Consider the following 15,540-nt stretch of genomic DNA (forward strand, 5'->3'; position numbering starts at 1 on the left):
TAAATCAAGTAATTTTAGGATGCCAAAATCAAATTTATGCATAGAAAAACTATTTTCCCAACAACAAAACTGTGGCTAGTAAAAATGCCAAATGGCTAGTAACGTACAGCAGTTTAGTTTAGTACGCTGGTCAGATAATAAAATGGTGAATTGTTTAATTGTGGGTGGGCCGCAGGTAGATAATATAAACATGTTTTAAGCATTTTTTTATATGACAGACTGGCACAAATATGCGGATTATATGTGGCCAGACTTCCAAAGACAGATGCTGGGGTTAGTAATGTTTATCATAGTTGCATAATTAATGCTAATGTCACTGAAACCAGATGATATAAAACCATGATTAAATGCTCTTGAACCCCTTTTTCAGTTCAAGTCTACATCAGAATTGTTTGTAAAAATGATACATAATGGACATGGAGATGAAGTTAGACAAAATTAATACAATTATCAGAATTTCCTCATAACTAAAGCTAATTGGTGCTTATGTTGTGTGCATTGATGCTCAACACAATCTGTGAATCTCAAAAGAAGTCAAGGTTCTAATGAACCTTTAAAACAGGCATCACTAAACTTGTTTCTGGAGGGCCGGTGTCCTGCAGATTTGAGCTCCAACCCTAATCAAACACACCTGAACAAGCTAATCAAGGTCCTACTAGGTATACTTGAAACATCCAGGCAGTAGTGTTGAGGCAAGTTGGAGCTAAACCCTGCAGGACACCGGCCCTCCAGAAGCAAGATTGGTGACCCCTGCTTTAAAACAAAGAATTAGAATAAGCTAATTATTGTGATGATCGCTATATCAGCGAAAACTGTAGGTGCGGCTGGCATTTGGGAATTTGTATAAATTCACAATACTAATGTGAATACATTTGGACCACTTGATTTAATGATTGCTATTAGGATGTGAAGAAACTTTCAACCAGCGTTACTCAGTTTGATCTGAAGACAATCGCCTATTGCACCTTTAGTAATTGTAATAGTAATTGTAATAATTCTTTCAATGATGACAAAAGATGTGGCAGTGCTGCTATCATGTCAGATGACTGTTTAGAAAATGGCATGAGATCACATGAGCTGTTCTGTTTCTTTCAGTGGGCTCCTCGACGGCATCAGTGGCCCCTGTCATGACCTCAGGATCCAGTGCTCCAGCAAGCCTGTCACTGAAACCTCTAGGAGCTGTTCCTGCTATAACCACAGGTACCCACACTTATTTTCATACACCGATTTATTTTTTTCAGTGGGTTTACATACATCAAAGGTAAAAAAAAAATAGTTAATGATATACATTGTAGCATTTTTATCACATTAAACTAGGGTTGTTCTGATTATAGAATTGAAAATACTCGCTTATACTGCAAACATTCTGGTATCGGTGAATATTTGAAACCATACAGTGATCCATCTGTTTTAAATGAGACATATGCCTGCTAGCTTTGCTTAACACTGCAAACCTGGAGTCAGTTCTTGCTTAGAATGCAAACAAAGGAATTTGTGCTTTGTTGCCACAACAGCCACTGTTAGAGCAGAGAAGAAGAGAGCAACAGACTATTTTATTTTTATAGATTTCTGAATTTTAAGCTTTAAAGAAATTATTTTTCACATTTATTTTTATATTTTATTTTTTTTTTTCATTTTATAAAGTTACACTGTAAAAAACTTTTCAGTTTATGTTTGATTTGTAGCTGAACTTGTTTCAGTAAAGTACCGTGAATAATAACACTGTTGAATGTCTGATAATTAAAATGACAGATAATGAAAATACACTAGTTCACTGTATGTATTTGTTCATGTTTTGTTAAGTTCACCATAAATTCATTCTGGCATTTATACAGGGCTAGTAGTATAGACAACTGTTATTAGTTTAGTAATCTGTATCGCCGATGCCCTGAGCTCAAGTATTGGGCTATTGCTATTGGGAAGAAACGTCCCTATATTAAACCTTTCATTCAAGCATCAGGGCCGTTTTTTTAAATAAATTTAGTCTGGATCGAATTGGTCCCGATTTGGAAAACCCATGTTTTTCTATCCAGAATTCACTGATCTATCTTACTTTTGTGACAGTTTTAAAGAAACATTAGGTTGGATCACTGTGATCCAAATACCAGATTTTAGGATTACCAAATCCTGTTTACCAGAGACTTAAATGGAACCAACAGTGTAGCCTACCGGCTTAGCAAAAACAACAGGTAAAATACTACCACAAACAGCCATGGTTTGGTTTAATGCTAGAAAACAAAAACACTGCAATGAACAAACATTAAGGGTGTCACGATCCTCCAAATCCTCGATTCGATTACATTTTCGATTCTAAAGGCACGATTCGATTCGATTTTTCGATTATGATTGATTAATTAATTAATGACCAATTAATTATTTGTAGTCTACCGTTTAAACTACCTGACCTGCGTGGTCTTTGTTTTACCCATAAACAAATCATACAGTAAATGAATAAAGGTAAGATACACACATAATTACCACCTGTCAATCACTTTTTCTGCGGGACTCGTAAATAGGCAGTAATCTGTGTCGTTATAATGGCGTCGGTAAAAAAAAGACGCACAACCAATCAATCTGAGGTGTTCGCTAAAATGACTAAGTACAAGTGAGTGAAAGATTGAAGCAGTCTATTGATCCTCTGACTGCCTGAACCCGCTGTCTCGAACGGCTGTGTGTGTGCGTCTGTGTCTGTGTGTGTGTGTCAGAGGTAGAGAGGAAGGAGGGCTACTCAGAAGTGCTACACGCCACTGTGTATGTCAAATCGTTGTCGTTCTAAAATGCCATTTAAAAACAAAGAAAGTGTAAACAGGGCCTGAGTGTGTACTTTTCGCGAGCGGATTTGCAACGGGGACGGGCTGAGGATCGCGATGCCGGTGTTGTCTATCGGACGAACCCTAATACGTACATAACAGAGCTTGCAAAACTGTGTTTTTTTTTGTCGACAAAACGAACGTTGTCAACATAACTCACTGGAAATCCAAAATGCTTACACACCGGCGACTTCATTGAAAGAGGAGAGGATTTAAGCTCCGTCAACGGGTCTCCTGCTTCTGCAGTTTAACAAGCACTTTAACAAGCCTGTTTTTTCCCCCTTGGCAAGCCAAGCTGACGTGACATAGGGGCGTGGCAGCATCGACGATTCTACTTTTTGATTCAATAATCGAAATTGAGCATAAATTTCGATCGATTTCAATTAAAAATCGAAATCATGACACCCCTAACAAACATTTCACATTTTTAGTTCGTCATAATACTATACTGCTTTGATATTGTTTTGTTGTTGTTGTTTACCATATCTCATTAGTCATGCTTCATATAAGCTTCAAATATGAAGGAAGTTATGGATCATCAGAAAACATGAAGTTTGTCATCATTCACTTAAAAAACAAAACTTAAATAATTTATTAGGTTAAAAAAATCCCTGTATCCACCCTTCTGATGGCATGAGGATAATCCTGTTTTTTGGATCAAATAGATCCCAATCTAAGTTCAGAGTTGTGAATAACCCAGGTTTGATCCAAGACAAATGTAAGGTTGGATTACATTGTCTGATCTTAATTCAAAATCCCTCTGTTACTTTTGAAAAACCCATTTCCAAGATTTGATCCGATCCCTGATCCAAAATCCCACTTGATTACTTTTGGAAAAACTAGGCCCTGGTCTCTCGAAATCCCTGCTTCCTTCCACACGGGGATGCAAATGTTAATGGTGGCAGTGATTTCTACTGAATCTCTTTGAGCTCGAGTCCTCGTTATTTGAAGTGTACACAACGTGGATTTGCTTTCGCATCACAGAAAACAGCGTCCTCTTGACATGTCAACAACACAGAGCAAACTCTTCCAGGCCCTCATCTACAAACACAGTGTTCAAGGGCAAGTGAAAGATTTGTTGTTCATGTACAGCCACTGAATGACAGTATAAGCTGGCATTGTGCAGATGTTTTACAAACTTGCATATGTTTGTATAGGAAGAGAGAGTGGAATTATTGACGACTTGTTTTCAGTCTGTGCAGAAAAACCGTTCTTTTGGCAGACAGTAACTTCATCTTGGCATACTTTTATATTCACACAAATACAAGGAGTTATTTTAAAAAGCAATTTTTGAAAGAAAAAAACTTAATTGTGCACTTTAAAAGGGGTCTCATTATAGTAATCTCATTATAGTAATCTAATCTATAGTAATTTAGTAATCTGTTATCGATGTTGCGTGTCTCTTTTAGCTGCTGCAAGCACAGGAGCTACTACTGGCTTTTCATTGGGGCTGAAGACTGCAGCTTCTACTGCACTGGCCTCCACCACCGCCACCTCAACTACTGTTGTCACAGCCAGGTACAAAGCTTTCTGTGTTTGAAATTTTGATTCATGTTTGTGATTTTTCTTTATGTAAAGTTTAAGTAAAAATAAAACCGTTTTTCTCAGCACTGCTCCAGTGATGTCATATGCTCAGCTTGAAGCTTTGATCAATAAGTGGAGCTCAGAATTGGAAGACCAAGAAAGACATTTTCTACAGCAGGCTACACAGGTCAATGCCTGGGACCGTATGTTGGTGGAGAACGGAGAGAAGGTAAAGCAATGCACTAATGAAAGGCACGGTGTTTTCATCTGGGCATAATAAAAGAAAGATCAGTGGACAATCTGACCAATAAAGAAACCAGGGGCTGTTATGGGACATTAACACCAGACGCGGCTTGCATGCTATTTGCATGTGTGAACATTGAGTCAAATTCACTTCATTCACATGTAAAATTCTTTTTTCAATAGACGCGGATTCGCGTCATGGTTGCAGTGTCTGTCTGCTTGGTGACTAACGCCTGATTCACACGAGGCGTCAATGCTTGACGGAGGAAGGGTGTGTCTGAAGTTGGTGCTAATGCGATCATCATAGCAGCATCAGCCAATAAAATTAGATTGTAATTGTCTACTGTTTGAGCGGGGGTATTTGCAATAAGAGATTTCATTGTCTGACTTTTCCATTGATGCTTGAAAAGTTGGGAAAGTTGTGGAGTGCTGCTGGCGCACCACCAACAAATTCACAATTCAGTTCGGCAACACTTGATGTCACTTATTCAAAGTGAATGGGAAGTGTTGATGCTGACGCCCCATGTGAATCAGGCGTAATCATGTCTTTGCATTGACTTTACATATAAATCACTCCCAATTGATGCTTCATTTGTGTCTGGTGTGAACGCACCACTACAACTTAGCATGTGTTAAACCTACTACTTTATTAATTTGTATAGCACTTTTTTAAAAGTTATTCTTATCTATAGACTTTTTTCTTAGAACACAAAATTACCCATTATGCATTGCGTGTTTGTGTATTTATATTAGATACACGTGGTGAAATAACTATAAAGTTCAATCTTTTCTTCTAGCTGGCCATCCACTTGCTTGCATGCATTTTGGGAGTAAGTGATGTATTTACATGCTGAATCCTGCGTGTTTTGCTTTTATGAATGAGGCAAGCACGCGGCAAAAAAAACTTTTTTTTTCTTAGTAATTTTGTCTCGTTTCCAAAGAGTCCAAATATGTAAAAAATCTTAAATCAAGACTAGACAAGAAAAATGGCATGAGAAATTTTAATGATGCTTAAAACTTCTGTTTGAGATTATATCTCATTAAGATTATTTTTCTTACCCCATTGGCAAATAATTTAGCTTGTTTTAAGCAAACAGTCACGTAATGTTAGGGTATTTTTTTCAGAAAACAAAACAACATTATTTCATGTGTCTAGTATGTATCTTGTTTAAGATTTTTTTAGATATTTGAATTGAAAACAGGACAAAACCACTAAGTTTTTAAATTTTATTATTTTTATTGTTATTATTATAACAGCCTAGGCATGTTCAAGGACAACATGATTGTGCACTTTCTAAAGATTAGTTCTGTTTTTGAATAAAGGGTTGGAAATGAATGCTTTTGTTTTTTTAATCTGATTTATCGATTAATCGAAAATAATAATAATAATCGACAGATTAATCGATTATTTAAAAAAATCATTAGTTGCAATCCTACTAATATTGTTCTTGTCTGTGTGTTTGCATTAAAGAGCTGCGGAGTACATTATAACAGCTGATGGGTCATGAACACTGACGCTATATTTCAGCACCTGATCTAATGGCAAACACTGAATGGGGAGAGCATTTTTCTCTGGCCCTTGAATCGCATCTGTTAGAAGTATAATGGCTTTAACACGTCTTTCTTTCAAAATTAAAGTTTTGCATCACAAAACACTCCGTAAGCTAATGAAAACACCCAGTATTGACACCCAGTTGGGAAATGCTGCTCTGAATGATGTCAATTCTTAACAAAAGTTGCGAGCACTCCACCGGAAGGCGCTGGTCAATATGGCGCCCTCCATGAAGAAACAAAGAAAAAGGTCTATAATGAAACATTTGTGGAAGCATTTGATGTCATGGATACTAAGAATGTTTTGACTTTAGGTTCAGTTTAATGCATGCATTTCTAATGTGACGTGTTTTCTTTGGAATATGCAGAATGGTTTAAAGATGCTAATAGTTAGCTTATCATAAAGTAAGTCATGCTGCAAAAGGTTTCCAGTAATATCAATTTCCTTTCTTTTCCTCCCTTCTACAGATAACCGCTTTACATAAAGATATGGAGAAAGTGAAACTGGACCAACGAAGGTAATGTTTTAATTAGCTTAAAGGGATTGCTCACCTAAAAATAAAACTTCTGTAATTTATTCACCATTTACTACTTTTAAACTTTTGAGTTTCTTCTGTTGAACAAAAGAAGAAATTTGGAAAAAAAAGTTTGAAAGATGTAACCATTGACTTCCATAGCAGGAGAAAACTAATACAATGGAAGTAAATGGTTACAGGTTTTTAGCTTTCTTTAAAATATATTTTTTGGTGTTTAACAGAAGAAAGAAACTCATAAGGGTTTGCAAGCATTTGAGTGAGTAAATGGTAAGTTTACATTTTTAGGAGAACTATCCTCTTAATGCACATAAAGAAACTAGCAAAACCAGTTGAATGTTATAACTGTCGAATACTTTTAAGTATTCAAATATTCCTATAATCAGCCTTAATGATTGACCAGTCACAATCAAGTATTTCAGAGAGCTGTATAATACGTTTTGTTATTCTTGTGGTATAAAATGATTTGTCTAAGACAGTGGTCACCAAAATGGTGCCTGCGAGGATCACATAAGTTGCCCGCGGGCCTGTTCTAAAAATAGCTCACCATAGCGCCACTTACCAGTAAGCTGGATCTAATATTTTTTGTAGCTATTGGTGTAAATTTGTATATAGTTTTATATATATATATATATTTCATATTAGCTATCTGGTCTCCACAGCAATGGTTGCGGAAACAGTAAAGGGAAGGAGATGATATAAAAATGTGGCAGAAAAAATTTTAAATTAAAAAATAATTTTCACAGTGAATAGGAGGAAGAGTTCTTTTTTACTTCATTTGGTGACGGCAAAGTGGCACAATGTTGAGAGACATTTTAGAAAGTGTCATGCAAGCTAACGTTACCATGCTAACTACCAGTGGTGTAAAGTAACCAATTACAAATACTCAAACTACTGTAATTGAGTAGTTTTTCACAGCAATTTTACGAAGTAGTTTTTAAAATATGTACTTTTACTTTCCCTTTAGTACATTTTTAATGCTGTATCAGTACTTTTACTTGTACTTTCCTTCAACCTGCAATCATTACTTTATTGCTTCTTGTCTATGGGTATTAGAAAGTTCAGTCCTGTGATTCCTGTTTAATCAAATCACACATAGAAGGTAAAACACATCGTACTGAACAACCTCAAGATTATATAAATGCAGCCATCTATTTGGAAGCATTAAAAGTGTTCAAGAAGATGTCCAAAATCTTTACACGCATTGACCCAGAAATGCATGTCACTGACGAGGAGATGATGGATGTTTACTGTATGACCAAAATGGCCTCAAACAGCCAGACAAGACATCAAATTGATGTTTTACCCTAATGTCATGGGAACATTGCATTTAGTTTAAATATGAAAATCATGTTGATGTCAGAACTCAATGGTTGGGAATGGTCAGGTCAACATCCAACCTAAAACCAACTAAATATCAATGTCTAAGGATGTTACAGCTTGACGTTGTGTTGACGTTACCACAATGTCTATCAGATGTTGGATTTTGGTTGCCATACCTGACAATATGGTTTATGACGTTAGTTTAAGATGTTAGCTTGTAGTTGGATTTTGGTCACTTTCTAACAACCTAAAATCAACCAAATATCAACGTCATTTGATGTCATTATTGCATGTCAAAATAATGTTGCCCTTAGACACCTCTTAGACACTTAATTTTGGTCACCTGACATCACAACCTAAATCTAACCTAATATTAACATCTTATGACATTGTGTGCCTGCTGGGCAATAACTAAATGCACTACAGAATATTACGTTTACACGCATCCACATATTACATGTAAATGCATCAGCTAAACTTTTTTTTTGATTTAGAAAAACAAGGCTTTTTTAGACAGTGCTTAAAGACTAGAACGAATATAATCTCCACTCTCTCCAATGTCAAACTTGGGGAGACTACAATGGTTAGAAAGGTGTCGGCTATGTTAAAAATGCTGTCAATTTGATGAAAATTTCAGTAAAATCTGAAAGTTGATTTAGTTACACAATTGATCCTCTGTACCAACATGGTACATTGTAGTGCATGATTTGTCTAAAATTGTTAGTGGCTAGTGAAAATATTGGAGAAGTAATCATTTGAAAATGTTAATACTTGCAGAGATTTATGGAAGTGTTGCATATTGATATTACTTAGTTTCCTACCTTGTTAAATCATTGTTGACAACTATTGTGAGAAATCATTACCATGATCAGTGTCTTCATGGAGGACTTAACCAGACAGCTTGTATTGCTGTTAGATGCTGTAATCTTACTGTTAAAAACATTTCTGTGTTTTTCCCACAGGCTGGATCAAGAACTGGACTTTATCCTTTCCCAGCAGAAAGAGCTGGAGGATCTTCTTAGTCCGTTAGAGGAGTCCGTGAAGGAGCAAAGTGGAACCATATACATGCAGAATGCAGATGAAGAACGAGAAAGAACGTAAGAACATAAACTGGCAGATGTCTGGCCACTTTTACCCGGCTGTGTTTTCATTTTAACATAATGTTTGTTTTAAAATGAAAACAATCAGTGTCAGATTGGCTTTTTCATGAGATTTCAGAAAAGATCTTCATCCACACTAAATTAACCAACTAAAAACACATGGCAGAAGCTAAAATTAGATCTAAAATTGTAATACAATATTGTAGCCTATATACAATCATATTCACTACAAATTGTAAATCATTTTAAACACATAGTTTTAAAGCGCATTAAGAGAAAAAATTCAGGTTTAATTAGCAGTAACCCTTAAAGTTAACTGTATTAAGAAGAACCCTCTAAATAATCTGAAAATATACTAACTCTTATTGTAGTAAAAGATTGTATTTATAGTTATAAAATTAAATTTAAATTAAAGTATTCATTACAAACAACATTTGCATATTATGAAATTCTGTCAAGCGAAAAATGCACATTTAAGTTGGCAGTAATTAATATTATTATTATTATAAATAACAGGGTAATAATCTAAAAACTACAAAAATGTATTGTCATATACAATTAAAACAAACAAATTAAAACAATATTTACTAGTCTAGTTTGTATAGTAGGCACAAACATGTGCCCGGATAAACACTCACCGGCCACTTTATTAGGTATACTTGTCCAACTGTTCAATAACTCAAATTTCTAATCAACTAAACACATGGCAGCAACTCAATGCATTTAGGCATTTAGACATGGTCAAGGTGATCTGCTGCAGTTTAAATCAAGCATCAGAATGGGGAAGAAAGGGGATTTTAGTGACTTTGAATGTGACATGGTTGTTGGTGCCAGACAGGCTGTTCTGAGTATTCCAGAAGCTGCTGATCTACTGAGATTTTCATGGACAACCATCTTCAGGGTTTCATAAAATGGTCCAAAAAAGAGAAAATATCCAGTGAGCAGCAGTTCTGTGGGCACAAATGCCTTGTTGAAGCTTATACAAAGGCAACAGCAACTCAAATAACCACTCTTTACAACCGAGGTATGGAGAAGAGCATCTCTGAACACACAACACGTTGAACTTTGAGGCAGATGGGCTACAGCAGCGGAAGACCACACTGGTTGCCTCTCCTGTCAGCAAAGAACGGGAAAGGCTACAATTCACTCACCAAAATTGGACAACAAAAGATTAGAAAATCGTTGCCTGGTCTGATGAGTCTCAATTTTTGCTGCAACATTCAAATGGTAGGGTCAGAATTTGGTGTCAACAACATGAAAACATCGATTCATCCTGCATTGTATGAACGATTCAGGCTGCTGGTGGTGTAAAGGTGTGGGGGACATTTTCTTGACACACTTTGAGCCCATTAGTAAAAATTTAGGCATCGTGTCAACGCCACAGGCTCCCTGAGTATTGTTGCTGACCATGTCCTTCCTTTTATGACCACAGTGTACCCATCTTCTGATGGTTACTTCCAGCAGGATAACACGGCATGTCATAAAGTGTGAATCATCTCAGACTGGTTTCTTGAACATGACATTGAGGTCAATGTGTTCAATGTACTCAAATGGCCTCCACAATTACCAGCTCTCAATCCAGTAGAACACCTTTGGGATGTGGTGGAACAAGAGAATTGCATCATGGATGTGCAGCTGACAAATCTGCAGCAACTGCATGATGCTATCATGTCAATATGGACCAAATTCTCTGAGGAATATTTCCAGGACCTTGTTGAATCTATGCTACTAAGGATTACAGCAGTTTTAAAGGCAAAAAGGGGGCCAGTCCACTACTAGTAAGGTATACCTTATAAAGTGGCCGGTGGTTGTGTTTAAAGCTAAACTAACCTCTCATTTGAGATTTATATATTTGTTTTAAAAGGTTTAGCAAACCAAATATTTTAATAGAAAAGAAGCTTTTAATTATATATACTGGTAAATGTAAAACATTTAAACTATATTGGGATTTACTTTTAAATGTTTGTACACACAGTAAAAAAAACCATGTTGATATTTTAAAATTTTCTACAGAATCTACTTTATTGATTTTAAACCACTTCCTTGAACTTGAGGCTTATCACATAAAGTTTAACTCGCCCTCAGGGTCTTGAATTGATATTTAATTGAAATCCAGAAGACCTAATTAGGGAGTGAATGTAAACAGCTTCATTGTCATAAGTTCCGATCTGTCTACATGTACTCTGGAGTTATGTGGATGCCAGACATAATCAAAACAAAAGTTTAAATGAACAAAAAAAGTGTAAATGTAGTGTCAATCAACCCTGTCAGAAGCTCACGTTTTCTTCAAATACTAATAATCTTTTATCCAGGTACAAGTTGGCTGAAAATGTGGATGCTCAACTCAAAAGAATGTCCCAAGATCTAAAAGAGATTATTGAACACCTCAACACCTCCAGTGGACCCGCTGACACTGCTGACCCGGTATGCACAATATAATCTATATTTGTAAAAAATCAATGCTGTTACCTGGACCAAGACTGACTTGTGGTGTCTTTTTTTTCCAGCTTCAGCAGATCTGCAAAATTCTCAATGCACACATGGACTCCTTACAATGGGTGGAGCAAAATTCAGGTCAGTATCCACTTAAATTCGATACATATTTCGCTACACAGTCTTTTTTGGAATGTTTCATTGAATCCTTTGCATACATTTTGCTTATGTGCAGTTTTACTTCAGAGGCGAGTGGAGGAGGTCTCAAAGTTGTGTGAGAGCCGCAGCAAGGAGCAAGAGAAGAGCTTTCGTTTAAACTTCCAGTGATCATGCATAATCATGTTGTTTTTTCTTCAGTCAGATGTAATGAACGTCTTTGTTTTTGATATTTGCTTCAAAATAAAATTAGCTTGGTTTCCTCTTAGTTTATGTATTTGTATTGATTGTCAATTCTCCAAAATCTGGAGTCATTTTAAAGATCTAAAACGAACAAATCTACAGAGCAAGGCTTTTCTTTTCCTGCTTTACGGTTATGGGATGAAACGAGCCAATCAGCTGGATGGAGCTCCACCATAGCAACATGGATCCTGGCATTGTTTAATATCAAGCATTCCTGCGACTACGTCGAGCAAATAAAAAATAAACGTATATACAAGCAGTTGCGAGCATTACTTTTAGAGAAAGCTGCAGGTATATGAAGGCGACGAGATGACCACCGACATCTGCAGGTATGTGCACTACTGAGGATGCGACTGCATGCACGAGGACGCATGTACCGGAGAACACGGGATCCTTCCCTGCACATGCATGTTGTCTATATGTAGCACAGACTACAAGTGTGTATAAAGTGCAAAGCCTAAATCGTGATGAATTTATAAAAAAGCATGGGGATACTAGGGAAGTAACATTAAAATGAAGAAAATGCATGACGTTAATTATACCCATCATCTATATAGCGCGCCGGTACAACAAGCATGTGTCCGGAATCCAATCATAGAGCTCATGCTATACTTTCCCTTTCTACGGTCATATATGTAGCATTATATACGTGAAATTCTTCCATATGCAATCTTTCAGGTTATTTTTAAAATAGGTTTAGTGACCAGGAGATTAGGGCACGCACTGTCATAATGAAAGTGAAGTGAACTGCTCTGGTGCATGTGTGTGTGTATAGTCTCGTTCAATGCATTCAGAGAGCGCGCGCGCAGATGAGTTGAGTCTCGCGTGCGCCATTTTAGCGCGTCTCCAGCCATCCGGCAAGATGGCGCTCTCGCTTTGTCTGCCCCGATCGGCATAAAACAAATTTCACAAAATTCACATACATGAATTTGACCGGATCGCACGGAAAAACACCCTTCCTATCGGTGCCAAATTGGAGACTCCTTAAAGATCCGCGCGTGACCTGAGCATAGAGATCTTGAGGTAAGTGCAGGGATGTAGCCGGGTAATATGTGCATGCGTTTGTGCACATTGCAAATGCATGCTTTAGTCCTGGAAACAGTTGAGTGGCGTCATAAGATTGTTTTATGCGGATTGAGATCCTAATGACGCGTGTTGCGTTAGTTTTACAGTAAGTTTCAATTTTTGCTCCATTGTGCATCTCCGGCAGCTATATGGGTGCACTGGGCATATGCTAGAACTAGGCCTTTCTTCAGCAAATTCTCAGCACTTCACCAAAACACCCGGAATTAGCAATATTAAGGATAATTGTATGTTCTTTTCGTGTCTCTGCTGTGTTTACTTATGATATCGACTTATGTATCGAAGGTGAATCAGTGGATAACAGTCTGTCACACAAGAAGCCAAAACATTATGATCAGCCTCATTAGTGTTTTGTGACACGCTTTGATTTTTCACCTCTATTGTCTCACTCACAATGAATTTGGTTTTGTGGGATGTAGCTCAAGTTTAATGGCAGGTACGAGCTCGGTTTGTTTATGTTAGCCCTTATCAGTGCGTGTCTTCCGTCCTGTTACCGGCTGTTGTTACGCGCTAATAGGAGACGGGCTCCGTGATGACGCCATCTGTCAATCAAAAATACCGCGGCGCCCGAAATCACCTCAGTCACTCCCCTCGCTCCGAACTGCTTTCTTTTTTGTGTAATTGTTGATGTATTGTCATTTGTTTTATGTATGTTAAAGTATATCTATATTTGGTTTCGTGACGGCAGCATTATAACCAATTGACTTGTCCCAAATGCCAAGAAACCTCTACATGCTGTGATATAGGTCGCGTCGCTTCCGGTTTGGGTTTTTTTTTTTGTATGGGCTTTGTTCTGAGATTTTTTTTTTATTACTCGAGGCCCTTTCAAATCAACTCTCAAACACCAGTGTAATCGATATCCGTCACACACTCATTCAGAGACATCCACAAAGAATATGTAAGTAAAAAAAATAACAAAAAATAAATTGATATTTTTAATTATTAACGTTAATTATTTGTCCTATTAGCTCATAAATAAGACGTTTTAACGTTATACCTACACAAATTTAATCATATTTCAGTTAATAAGTAGATAAACAGTTTACACTCAACAGCAGTTTCTATGTTAAATGTTTAACTGTATATACATATACATCTTATATACATCTTTATACATATCTTGTGTTTCAGGTCAAGTAAACTGAATACATTGGTGACTAAACTTCATGAGTTCTTGGGTCATTCTCCAGACATCGAAAGCATTGATTCTCAAGACATTTCCAGTGGTGAGAGTGACTTGTTAACACAGCTGATAAAGACAGGAGGCCTTGTTTAGAATTATTTTATGACTGAATATTTTTGTGTAAACATATATAGTTGAAGTCAAAATTATAAGCCCCCGTTTATTTTTTTTCCTTCAATTTCTGTTTAATGGAGATATTTTTTTCAACACATTTCTAAACTTAATAGTTTTTATAACTCATTTCTAATAACTGATTTATTTTATCTTTGCCATGATGACAGTAAATAATATGTGACTAGATATTTTTCAAGACACTTCTATACAACTTAGTGACATTTCTCAAATTCCTCAAATAATTTTTTTGCATTTTTGTATTCAATAGTTTAAGATTACCACAGATCCTTAAAAACTCTTAAATTTCATACCACTTAAAAATTAAACATTAATAAAAATCCTTCTGTTTTTTTACATTTTAAATAATACTTTAATTTAGACATGTCTAAATATTTTACTCAATTAAAACCATCTTATTGAATAAATAGATATTTTTTTGTTCATGGGGCTGTGCAGTATCATATGTGATCATAAAATGTTTTTGCAACAATTGAGGTAAAATTGGTTTAATATTCACACATTCGTTCATTTTAATGGTCACCATAATATTTAACATGCTACTTTAAATATTTGGTCTGAAACCGCATATAATTATGACTTAAAACCAACATGAGCAATATTTAGTTGACCGTGAACAAGCTGCTAATATGATTTCCCTTTTCAGAATTTGTAAATTTTACTTTTCTGAAATTACAAAATTAATGAGAAAGGCAGAATGTCCGAATATAAAGCCAACTTTACCTCAATAATGCAACTATGCAAGCTAAAATCTTTTTTTTTTTTTTTACCAAAGTATTGATTGATCAGGATTGCTGTTTTACCTATAATATCAGAACAATTGAGGATGTGACAGTTTTATTGATGACACAATATTGATAATTCATTTAGAAACTTATTAATCATGCAGCAATCCCATAAAGAGGGTCTCTTGTTTTGTTTTTTTACATTTTGAACAAATTGGTCAACCAAATGACTCATTGTATGTTTATGACTGTTTTAACGACTAAGTTTTAATGACTTTTTTTTCCTAAAGCATAAAAAATATCATATGTTTGCCGATATTTAAGCAATATGCCTAGTTAACCTAAATGGTTATCTGAAAAACAACACTATTGTTATTGTCCTTTAAAAATACGCACTTCATGTTTAAATGTCTTTCTTTTGTTTTTAATATGTTTTAACCCCGCCCACTGCCAGTTGAACCAATTGGGTTTTGGCACCCCGGGTTGACTTAGTGGAAAGCG

The 15,540-nt window shown here is 36.1% G+C and overlaps 2 protein-coding genes across 7 annotated transcripts in view; both read left to right on the forward strand.

Moving 5' to 3' along the window:
• Positions 1–11,941, forward strand: part of nup62l (nucleoporin 62 like) — a 30,803-nt gene extending 18,862 nt beyond the window's left edge. Inside the window, exons 6-13 of one of the 3 annotated variants that reach the window (XM_073921481.1) lie at positions 1,026–1,200; positions 4,220–4,328; positions 4,419–4,563; positions 6,597–6,646; positions 8,947–9,081; positions 11,397–11,508; positions 11,592–11,658; positions 11,753–11,939. In XM_073921481.1, coding sequence (XP_073777582.1) covers positions 1,128–1,200; positions 4,220–4,328; positions 4,419–4,563; positions 6,597–6,646; positions 8,947–9,081; positions 11,397–11,508; positions 11,592–11,658; positions 11,753–11,844 — 783 coding nt within the window. In that variant the 5' untranslated portion in view covers positions 1,026–1,127 and the 3' untranslated portion in view covers positions 11,845–11,939. Of the gene's footprint in view, positions 1–1,025; positions 1,201–4,219; positions 4,329–4,418; positions 4,564–6,596; positions 6,647–8,946; positions 9,082–11,396; positions 11,509–11,591; positions 11,659–11,752 lie in introns of all 3 variants that reach the window. The other 2 variants (XM_005157152.6, NM_001113596.1) reach the window with 2 other exon arrangements.
• A 128-nt stretch (positions 11,942–12,069) lies between these two features.
• The window catches only part of atrx (ATRX chromatin remodeler), an 82,054-nt gene continuing 78,583 nt past the window's right edge, over positions 12,070–15,540 (forward strand). The window contains exons 1-2 of one of the 4 annotated variants that reach the window (XM_021480976.3): positions 12,070–12,245; positions 14,131–14,225. In XM_021480976.3, the coding sequence (XP_021336651.2) occupies positions 12,226–12,245; positions 14,131–14,225 (115 nt within the window). In that variant the 5' untranslated portion in view covers positions 12,070–12,225. 4 annotated transcript variants of the gene reach the window in all.

The sequence above is a fragment of the Danio rerio genome, chromosome 14 (genome assembly GCF_049306965.1).
Source record: "Danio rerio strain Tuebingen ecotype United States chromosome 14, GRCz12tu, whole genome shotgun sequence".
NCBI classification, from domain to species: Eukaryota; Metazoa; Chordata; class Actinopteri; order Cypriniformes; family Danionidae; genus Danio; species Danio rerio.